This window comes from Culex pipiens, chromosome 2 (assembly GCF_016801865.2).
Source record: "Culex pipiens pallens isolate TS chromosome 2, TS_CPP_V2, whole genome shotgun sequence".
NCBI lineage: Eukaryota > Metazoa > Arthropoda > Insecta > Diptera > Culicidae > Culex > Culex pipiens.
In genome coordinates, this window is record NC_068938.1 from 127,125,234 (window position 1) to 127,136,822 (window position 11,589).

General features: G+C 41.0%; 1 protein-coding gene across 1 annotated transcript; it reads left to right on the plus strand.

Annotated features, from left to right (window-relative positions):
• The first annotated feature begins 4,305 nt into the window (after nt 1–4,305).
• On the plus strand, nt 4,306–6,425 carry LOC120412557 (actin, indirect flight muscle). The gene is made up of 3 exons (XM_039573061.2): nt 4,306–4,464; nt 4,791–5,744; nt 5,807–6,425. Exons 2-3 carry the CDS (start codon nt 4,820–4,822, stop codon nt 6,010–6,012), a joined length of 1,131 nt encoding a protein of 376 aa, XP_039428995.1. The 5' UTR covers nt 4,306–4,464; nt 4,791–4,819; the 3' UTR covers nt 6,013–6,425.
• The last annotated feature ends 5,164 nt before the right edge of the window (nt 6,426–11,589 follow it).

Consider the following 11,589-nt stretch of genomic DNA (forward strand, 5'->3'; position numbering starts at 1 on the left):
GGAAATACCATTTTAAAAATGCTCATAATTTAAAATTTTGATTTCAATTATTTCATTGATAAATGAATGACAAAAATAATGTTAACTTTTCAGAGATAACAATAATACATTCAATTTTCTCGTTGCTATTATTGATGGGATCATCTAGCGAGAAAGTCATTAGTCTACAGAACGGTACAATAAGTGAAAATTATGTTTTGATTAATTTAAATCTAAAAGACCTTTAAGGGAGAGATTCATCTAGATACGGAGAATATCGAGATAAGCAGAGCATCAAAATTTGAGATATTGAAAAAACATCGATTTTCTGATCGAGAAAATCAATAACCAGAGAGTCAACTGTAGCATCTGAAATATTAATTTATTGTAGCTGAAACCAACACAAAAAATTGGCAGCAAGTTTCTTTTCATATTAAAGTTGCCAGATAAGAAAACGAACGAACTAAACTGCAATTTGCTGGATGTTTTAACATTCACAATCAAATTGGTTTCAAATGCTGAAATTAGGTGTTCGCCAATACTAGTTTATCTTGAATTTTTCAAAAAATCAAGAAACCAAGTTTAAGTTTTTTTACCTTTAGCAAGTTTATCGATAAATATGTTATTGCTTTTAAACTTTGAAGTCAATCTAAATTTACATGTTTTGTGATTTTTGACCCAAACTACACTGGCTATTCTGAATGAGAGAAAGGGAGAGTTAAACGTTTAAATTTTGGCATCAAAACCGATGATCGTATTATGCTTGAGAAATTAGCAATTCGGCACACTCATTTTCTTTACGTTTGCGTTGAACCAACCAACTCTCACTCGTTATGCAATTTGTCAGCAAAGTGATTTATTCTGTTCTTTCCTCCTTCGGCAAAGGTTTCCTCGGAATTCAGAGTAGAATCTTGAATTACACTTCTTTCACTTTCAACTGGCAGAAGCAATATGCATGAAAACGATAGTGTTACAACTGCTACTACTACTGAAGCAATTTGGGAATGACTGTACGAATACACTGCAGCCTGCAGCTGATCGCTTTGATGTAATCCCTGATTAATGTGAATTGGCATCGTTCACACGCTACTACGGCAGAATTTGCTGAACCACTGCCTGCAGCAAAGCTGGGTTCGTCTCAGACCTGGTTCTATGACGATCGAGAGCCAAATGAAGTCGAAGTGTCGCCGAAAAGTTAGCCGATTGCCGCTATCTAGAGTGTGTAATGTGTGCATACCACGATCATTCTCTCTGTATCGCTCTATTATAGATACACCGAGTGCTGCTGGTGATCTACAGGGCTGATACACACTTAAGGATTGGTGACAGTCGGTGGTGGCGTCGTCGTCGTCGGCTTCTGGCGATCGATATTTTTAGAGATCTGTGTTGATGGTAGCCGAATTCCCATCTCGGGCAGTCTCCGCGACACCAGAGGTGGCAGATTCAGATCAGCCGGTCTCCGTCGTTGGCGGTGGACCTTGCCATATAAGGAGCTTTGGCCCCGATGACGGTCGCAGGGCACGACCCCGTGGCAAACGCCGGGCCAAACACAGACGCGAGATGCATCTTTGGCCACTTTTGGGCTACCCCTTGGTCGTCGTCGTAGTCGTACCACACGCACTAATTTTAGTTGGTATGCACAGATTCTTCCGACCGATGATGACAGCAAAGCCAGAAACCAAGAAGACGTCCACCGATGGTGACGTTTTATTGTGTTACGTACTTCTTGGATTTACTCTTTCTCTTACACGTCTTCTTGGGTTTGGATTGGCTTCGATGGTGACGATTTTAATCGCACACACTGTGGTTGTTTTTAAATTTAGACATTTGTCGTCGCTTTTGGCAGTTGAGGACGGTGTTCCCCGTCCTAGTTGCTTGGTTTGGGTATGGTTGTTGGATGCACGTTATCTATATAAGTCGCTCCGGTGGCATTGAGACACACCGTTAAGACCGGTGTACGTTTTTCAGCACGACTAGGTCAAATTTGGATGGTCAGAATTGGCATGAAGAAAATGTTTTTATAGAAACAAAAACAGCAGGGTATTTAATGGTGAAACGGGACGCAAGTTCTTGAACAACTTCTGTTCACTTAAATCAATATCAGAACTCGACAGATTGCTTGCTATCGTTATACTTATCGTCTATAGCATACAGATCATGTTTATGTTACGGCATTTTCATTAAAAGTGCGTTTTAAAACTCGAGTCGTGGTGTCAACATGGCGCCGCCTTCCCGTATCACCTTAAAGTATGATTTTTAAAGATTTTCTTACTTTTGAGATTTATTCATTTGACTGGCGATAAGAACCATGACATTAATTACACCCAAAACTGGCAGCGCTAGTCCGAGAGAATGATGGTCTCGAGTCGAGAGAATAGTGGTACCATTCACGGACGCAGAGAACACAGCTCGAGATGGGCGATAGAACTATTCTCTCGAGGTTCATTTGCAAAAAAAGTTCATCCGTCAAACAAAAAACCAAAAGTGTCGACAACGGGAATCGAACCAGAGACCTTTGACAAACCAATCCAATGACTTAGCTGCCTCGGCCACCACAGCTTGGTGACCATGGAGAAGTCAGAAGTCGATGTATGACACTTGTTGGAGATTTATTGATTCAACTAACGAATGAACTCATTTGTTATGATGGTGTGAGTTGGTACCATTATTCTATCGATTTTGGCACTGAGCCCTCAATAAATTTTGAGAGAACGATTATCTCGACTCTGAATTTTGGGTGTAGAAACACAAAAAAAACAATCGTTTTAAAAATATTGCCTTCTTTTGTATTATTGCTAAACTCACAAAGGAAATATTAAAAAAAAAACATTGTTAAATTAACAATCTAAGAACTCTTTAATGAGACCTTCTGGACCCACCTTCAAGTGTACATATCGACATTGATTCAAATTCTGAACACGAAATTATGTGTGTGTGTGTGTGTTTGTGAAGTCTGTCTGATGAGATGGAGCCTTTCTTACAAAATAAAAGAATGATGATCATTATTAAATAAAGGGACATTTTCAGACATCCCGTGCAGTAATTCTGCTTCTTGTTGGCAGTGACGGTCAGGGCTAAATTAATCATGGTTTTTTTTTCCAAAATTTCTCGACGTTTCGACTCGCGTTTGAGTCTTTTTTAGGAGGATCTAGGGACATCAATCAGACATCAACATACTATAATTGTTCACTGGCAGAGGACTGACGGCTGACGATACAGCTATGGTTCAACTAAGAGAGCGGACTGTCTAACAGTCACAAACAATTTCTTTACCAAAAGTGGCACCTTCAAGGTAGCTACAACGCCAATACTTACAAACATTAATTCGGTCTTGAAAACTTTTTTGGGATAATAAGGATGAAAAACATGAACAACAACTGTCCAGACGGTGGAATCTTGAAGGCCGACTACCGCGTTGTTGTGAACCAAATGTTGGTGAGCCGGTAGAAGGGCAACTGCGAGCAAGACGCGGAGGTGAATCTGTTTCAGCTGAAGAATTTTGCTGAATTAAAGGTTCCAGTTAATAAGGGGCAGTGTTTATGCTACAAGGATAACCATAATGACTATGAACTTTAGGTACTTTAATCGCACGTCCTGAGATGGGATGCCTCAGTTTCCAACTGTTGTTGTTGGTCATACCTATCCGACAAAAAAAATCCTGGATTACCTGGATTTTTTTTCCAAAATGTAGGTAGTCCGAGAACGGAATCTTTGATATTTGGTATTGATCATTTTGTCAAGAGCAAATCTTATACTATTCTTTCGTAAGAATGGCAAAAAGATAGCAAGTCACAATATATCAAAAAAAAGGACATCGAATTGGTATCTTGAACCATAATTTCCTCTTGTCAGTACTCTGAAATAAGTACAACGAAAATAAAAGATTTAAAAACTAATCTCTAAAAGTATGGTATGCCCCACCGTTCGATACCACAATCGACTGTCTAATTATTTAGGCCTTCATTCCAGATGATAAGTTGTGTCATGCTAGCATTATTAAAGCCCATTGACTATTTCAACCAACAAACAATCACGACACGATTTTAATCAAAACTGTTTTAAGACAGAGTTGCCAATACTATTATTTTTTGAAAACACTTCGCAGCAACGTTCATCTGATGCTTTTCCGAACTACCCTGTAATCGCATGCACCAACCACTGCAATACAAATTCACTATCTAACGATCGGATCTTCTATTGATAGCGCCACACTACGCGCAAATCTTCAGCGTGGTTGGGTTAATTCCAAATTTAGAAATCTCCGTGCCAATTGTCGCACACAATTACACGCACTCTCGGTTCGGAGATCGGGCTCGGATCGATACCCGATCGATCGGATGTGGCTGCCCATCTAAGGACTGGTTCAGTGCTAGAGGACTTCCGAGTATAAAACCCACCGATCCCCGGATTGGCGGTCAATCACTCACTAATCACGATTCTTGACGCTCGCTGCCGCAGACTGTACTTGTTTTCTTCTCCTAAAAGGTCCGTGCCACGTGGAGTAGTTGGTGGTTTGCCGTCCTGTGCCGTCCAGTGATGAGTTCCAGAGCTAGTGTCCCGTCCTGTGGCGTCGATTGTGGTGGTGTCTTCTGTTGTGAATTGTGCCGTCCAGTGCCGTCCGAGTTGTTTGTGGATGAGTCCGTCCTTGTCCCTGTGATCGTCTTTCCATGGGTTCTTTATGTGACATGAGTTATGTAAGTGAAAAGTGTTGGAAAGAGTTGTGATTTTGCATACGAGATTGTGTAACTTTTATGTTTCGAGAAAATGAAAAGGATTTTGTGAATCTTATTTGATTTTTCTGTATTATTTAGGACCCCCGAGGACCTAAAGCAGCGCCAAGATGTGTGATGATGATGCTGGAGCACTGGTCATTGATAATGGATCCGGAATGTGCAAGGCCGGTTTCGCTGGTGATGATGCGCCACGTGCCGTCTTCCCGTCCATCGTTGGACGTCCACGCCACCAAGGTGTGATGGTCGGTATGGGTCAAAAGGATGCCTACGTAGGTGATGAAGCGCAATCGAAAAGAGGTATTCTGACGCTTAAGTATCCGATCGAGCACGGCATCATTACCAACTGGGATGACATGGAGAAGATCTGGCATCACACGTTCTACAATGAGTTGCGAGTCGCTCCGGAGGAACATCCAGTGCTGCTGACTGAGGCTCCTTTGAATCCCAAGTCCAACCGTGAGAAGATGACCCAGATCATGTTTGAGACGTTCGCTTCTCCGGCTGTGTACGTCGCCATTCAGGCTGTCCTGTCCCTGTACGCTTCCGGTCGTACCACCGGTATCGTTCTGGATTCTGGAGATGGTGTCTCCCACACCGTCCCGATCTACGAAGGTTATGCCCTTCCCCATGCCATCCTCCGTATGGACTTGGCAGGTCGCGATCTTACGGACTACCTGATGAAGATCCTGACCGAGCGCGGTTACTCCTTCACCACCACCGCTGAGCGTGAAATCGTTCGCGATATCAAGGAAAAGCTGTGCTACGTCGCCCTGGACTTTGAGCAGGAAATGCAAGCTGCCCAATCTTCGTCCTCTGCTGAGAAGTCCTATGAACTTCCCGACGGTCAGGTCATCACCATCGGCAACGAACGTTTCCGTTGCCCAGAGGCCCTGTTCCAGCCTTCCTTCCTGGGCATGGAAGCTACCGGTGTCCACGAGACTGTCTACAACTCGATCATGCGTTGCGACGTCGACATCCGTAAGGATCTGTACGCCAACAGCGTCTTGTCCGGTGGTACCACCATGTACCCAGGTACATAACAGCTCTCAGTCATCCTCCAAACCCAAATATTAACTCAAACCTCCCTCCTCCAGGTATTGCCGATCGTATGCAGAAGGAAATCACCTCCCTCGCCCCGTCCACGATCAAGATCAAGATCATCGCCCCGCCCGAGCGTAAGTACTCGGTCTGGATCGGCGGCTCCATCCTGGCCTCGCTGTCCACCTTCCAGACGATGTGGATCTCGAAGCAGGAGTACGACGAGGGTGGCCCAGGAATCGTCCACCGCAAGTGCTTCTAAGCGCGTGCTTACTTTAATCGATGACATTGCCAGTAACAACCGCAAAAACAGCACAAGCAAAGTACAAACGACAGCAACTTTAGCAACAACAACAACAACTCAACTGCCAGCAACAACTAGCTTAGTTCGGGCTTATTACAAGCAAGGGAGAAGGACTCGTGTGGACTCGTCCGGGGCCGGAGGAAATCATCACCAGCAACAACAACAACAACAACCAAAAAAGGCTTGCGCTTTACTTGTTTTAGAAGTTTTGCGTTCGACATCTCAAATCCAATCCAATCCATCATTGTGTTCTCGTCGTTGGAGGCAAACGGGGCGAGAAGCAGTTCTTATTTTTGTACCATGTCTATTTTTACAATCTACAAATTTTCAGTAATAAAAGCTACCAAGTATGTGGGAAATTTCAAACGATATTTTTTGCGAGGCTGTCGGGGATTTTTTTTGCTTTATTTTCCTATGTTTCTAGGGGTGGCATACGAGCGTTAAATGCATTTGATGAATGGGTTCAAGGTGAGTAATTGACGATAGTATATTGTAGAATTTTTGTTCAACTTGAGTCACTAGAAGACTTTAGAGATGATGACTTGAACGATAAAACAAAGTTAGTTTAATTTTAATTAGTCGTAGAATTGGGTCTTTAAATTAAGCTATAATTGTTAATATTATTGTATTATTGTTGTTCACAACGATAAAGCTTATTTTTCTGAGTACTATGACTTTTGTACAACCATAAAGGGTTGAACATAGATTTTTAAATCAATTTTGAAAAAAAAAATAACTTCGCGGCTCGTCATGACAGAAAAGGCCCAACAAGCTGTCAACTTTTCAAGAGCTCTGGCTTTCTAGAACAAAGTTCTACATTGTAATGTTTTTTTTCCTTATGAGCTGTCTTATGAGTTGTATATTTCAGTAAAAAGTACGTGTAAATCTTTGTCGAGACAAAATGATGTATTCAGCAACATAATTAATACAGACTTTTTCCAGAAGAGACGCAGACACTGCTTAAGACCCGGCATTCGAGGTTATGAAAAACTAACCCTTTTTTGTAGCTACAAAAAAACTTTTTCATGGCATAACTTTAAATGTAGTTCACTAAACATAATAAAATTTAATATGGTCTTAGGGGACCCCAAAAGAAACAGAATAAGGCGGATCCGGCCAAAATCGGTTAAGCCAGCTCTGAGATAATCGTGTGGAAAAAAATCATGTCTACACACATCCCCACAGACATTTGTTCAGAATATGATTCTGAGTCGATAGGTATACGTGAAGGTATATCTGAGAGGTGTCTTTAAGAAGTTCATTTTTCGAGTGATTTTATAGCCTTGCCTCAGTGAGGTGAGGAAGGCAAAAAGTGATCAGAAATGGGTTTGAAGCGTGTTTTTTACCGTTGTACATAAAAATTGACATAGAGCTTTAGGACCCTATTCTAGAATGTTGTTGAGTTAATTTTACCTCTTTAATGGTTAATGGATTGGAACCGCAAAAAAATTGTTGTATAGTGACTTCGTAGTAGAAAATTTTTCTTTGGTCAGCCGTGATAAGCTTATCGGAAAAATTAATGCTATGTTTCAGCCTTACCAATGATGATAAGAAAGTTTTTAGCAAATGTAACTAAAAAATCTCTAACACTCCCTCAATGAAACTTCTCTATTGAGTTTGACTATATGTGAGTTTTGTTTTGAAATAACGATTTGACAAACTAAATGATTCGGCTGGTGATTATGATTTTGTCTAGTCGTAACATTTACTACATAAAAAATACATTAACTGCTTTCAATTATGCTTATCAAAGTGCACTAGAAAAAATTTCAAATCATGTACCACACTTAAACTAGCAAAATTTGCGTATTGCTAACTGTCAAACTTCCGAGAATTTCAATTTTGAGTCTAAAAAAGGGTTTTGGTTGGGATTATTGGGGCGCATGCAATATGCACGAGAAGCAAACCACTTATTAGGTAATTGTTCATGCCAAATCTGCCCATAATTGAAAATCCGGCTACTATGCCAAATCAAGTATTCCGAGAAAAACGCGTTTTAGTGTTTGCCACTAAATCTCCGTCAAGGCAATTTCCCATAAAAGTGGCATATTAGCCGTTTGGTTTATCGCATCGGCAGCCAAGTCTATACACTATTTCAGTGAAATTCAAGGGTCAGAAGATGCGTTGGAACATTCTCTATCACCTGGTGCTAATATCTCGTTTTTGCCAAAAGTGGATATTTGCCGTTTTTTCGATGGTGGGCAGAAATGTGGATGAAACCGTTAGGCCTATGTCTATGAAACTTTGTTTCATTGTTGGTTTATTGATTTTCTTTGCTGGAGAATAAGCTTTATAATCGATTTCAAATTTTAATGTTTGACTTGGGGGAAAATCATTCATTGTTTGGCATTCTTATTAATCTTGGATTCTTATTCTTATTTGCCGATTCTTCTCTAAAATTGAACAAGTTATTTTGCTAAATTTTTGACAGAAACTTGTTTGCTATCATCATGTTAAGCTATTTGTTACTTGATTTAATTTAAAAATGCGTTCAATCATGATAGTGCAGATATGTCAGTTTTTTTTTGCAAAAGTCCTATAAACATATGAAACACAATAGCTTAAATACACCAACCAACAAAATTTCTGCGCAGGCTCAACTCGAGGGGAAGAATGAAGTTTAGGGTCCCTAGAAAAACGTGCACTTTGAATTTTTCAAAAATATTTAGACCGGACCGAATGGTTTTTCTCCAAAGTTTGTATGGAGAATTAGTGCTGTTCGCTACTCCCACATATTGCATGCCATTTTTGCTAGTATGCATCAGCGACGAATCACAATTTCCTACTTTTCTTCAATAGACACCATGGTAGAGCACAAGCGTTGGCAAATGGCTTTATAACCCGGACCCCGTGGCGCGGTGGTTAGCGGCTTCAGCTGCCGATCCCTCATGTGTGCTAAGGGGCCCGGGTTCGATTCCCGCCCATCTCCTCTGGGTGTTCTGTGTTTGTCCCGTTTAGTTAGTAAATTCAGTCTGAAAAGACGGTGTGATGTCTATTATTAATAATTACTGTTTTTCACCAAATCACTGTTAATAATATTTCTTTTTTCGCACAGAAAATTAAAATAAACGGCTAAAATTTTCAGCCATGGTTCCCATGTAATGTAAACAAGTGTCTCTTCACTGATAGAAATCCTGTCCGAGAAATCGACAACATTGTTGTCGATTCGTTCTAAAAATCGTTTCGGAATGTTTTCGACCAGTCGTCCGGTAACATTTGCAACGCATTCGAGACAAAATCTGGAGTTTTTTTTTAAAAGGTCCAAAAAACCAAATTTTCAATTTTTGCTTTTTGGGTGTTTCTAGAACCGCCTTGAGTCAGGGGTATTCAAAAACACCCAAAAAGCAAAAAATGAAAATTTGGTTTATAGGACCTTTTCAAAAAAAAACTCCAGAAATGTTGTCGATTTTGAGAACATAACGCATCTAAGATGGGTAACGCCTGAGCTGTCAAACGCGCTACCCCTCCATATTTGTTTTTCAAACTGACCGTTGCAACCGTACTGAAATGTTTGCAATAATAATAAGAAGAAATCAAGCAGAAAGAAGAAGAAGATCTATCAAAAAGTTTTTCCTTTCATTCAAATTGACGGTTGAATAAAGACATTTGTCACAATAAAAAACATGTTTATTTCATTAATCAGTATAATTTCGTAGTAAATACATATATTAGGCTGTCTGAATGTATTAAATGCATACGACTAATCGTTATTTCGCTCGGCGAAACACGAAAACGAGTAGGTGCCTGGGGGACCCAGTCGTCGATAATCTAAAAGCTGCACGGATTGGGGTGGTTCTGGTACAAAACAAGGCTCGGCACGTGAATGTAAAGAAATGTAATTCCATTGCCTTCAGCAGAAAACATGAAACACCAAACATAACAGTATTATTAGGAAACCAACCAGTAGAAAAATGCAAAGTAGTACGTGATCTAGGTGTCATCCTAGACTCACAACTAACTTTTGTAGAACACTATAACACAATAATAAACAAGGCAAAAAGTACATTAGGCTTTATAAAGCGCTTTGCATTCAACTTCCAGGACCCGTATACTATTAAATTACTCTATATAACGTATGTCAGGCCACTCTTGGAATACTGTAGTATCGTCTGGAATCCATACTATGCCGTACACCAAGCACGTATTGAATCTGTCCAAAAACAATTCTTACTGTACGCACTACGTAAACTTAACTGGACTGCATTTCCTCTCCCATCGTATGATGCACGCTGCATGCTCATAAACATACAATCATTACAAGAACGTCGTAAATTTGCCATGCTCTCTTTCATCAACGACATTATTTCTCAACGCATACAGTCAGCAGCATTATTTTCAGTAATACGCAATAGTATTCATGAACCAAGCCGTACTCTTAGAAATTCACCACTTTTTAGAATAACTGCATACACGACAAATTATTTAAAAAATTCGCCATTAAATCAAATGATGCGCTTTTATAATGAAAATTCACAGTACATACATTTCGACATGTCTAAACCGGAACTACGAAAAAAACTGTACAATAGAAATAATATCTAGTATGTAAGAAAATTGTAAGTAGTCTACATAAGCTTGACGAATAAACAATAAACAAAAAAAAAAAAAGAAAGAGTTACGTAGGGAGGCTGCCGGAAATGAACGATCCGCCGGCTTGTCCGCGACAAAGAAGAGGAGCGCGCAGATGTTATGTTCTTGATGGCCTCGGGGACAAAACGATGTTTGGCACAGGGAAGATTTCCTGGACGAGTTCACCGGAAATGGACGATCCTCCGGCTCCTTCTACAGCAACGAACCCGACGAGCCCTAGAAAAAATAGTTGAAAAAAGTCACCACACATCGAACTAGCCGGGTTTGAACAATTTTTTCACCTTCTTGATCGGTTCTGGGATAAAACGAAGCTCGGCACGTGGAAGATTTCCTGGACGAGTTCACCGGAAATGGACGATCCTCCGGACTGTCCGTGGCAAACAAGAGGAGCGCGCGCATGTTCTGTTCTTGATGGCCTCGGGGACAAAACGATGTTCGGCACGTGGAAGATTTCCTGGACGAGTTCACCGGAAATGGACGATCCTCCGGCTCCTTCTACAGCAACGAACCCAACGAGCCCTAGAAAAAATAGTTGAAAATTAGTTTTGGCCGGGGTAGGACACAAAGACGCGGATCTGACCTAGAAAATTCACAAAAATCAGCAAATAAAACATAAACAATGTTTGGTGATTTAATTTCTCACCTATTTACCGGCTGTCCTCGGCCGCAGCTTCCGGGAACAAGGAAATCCGTGACGCGGCTGACCGTCTTCCGGGACGGACTACACCGTGCGATGCGGATCGGGTTGGCCACAGCTCCAGGTAAATGGGAATGAGCGTGCGAACACTTCCGGCCGGAACTGAAAAGAAAAACACACACAAAACATTTTTTTTTAATTTCTCACTACTTTCTGCTGTACTCCTGAACGTACCTTCCGGGGTCAAGTAAATCCGTGGCCGACTGTCTGGGGAAAGTGGCAGAAGGGAGTCGTGCGGCGCGGCTGAC

Excerpts from the sequence above, each read along its gene's own strand:
- LOC120412557 (XM_039573061.2), top strand. The coding sequence starts at position 4,820 with ATGTGTGATGATGATGCTGGAGCACTGGTCATTGATAATGGATCCGGA. Across the intron at positions 5,745-5,806 it reads TGGTACCACCATGTACCCAG|GTATTGCCGATCGTATGCAG; the intron begins GTACATAACAGC and ends TCCCTCCTCCAG.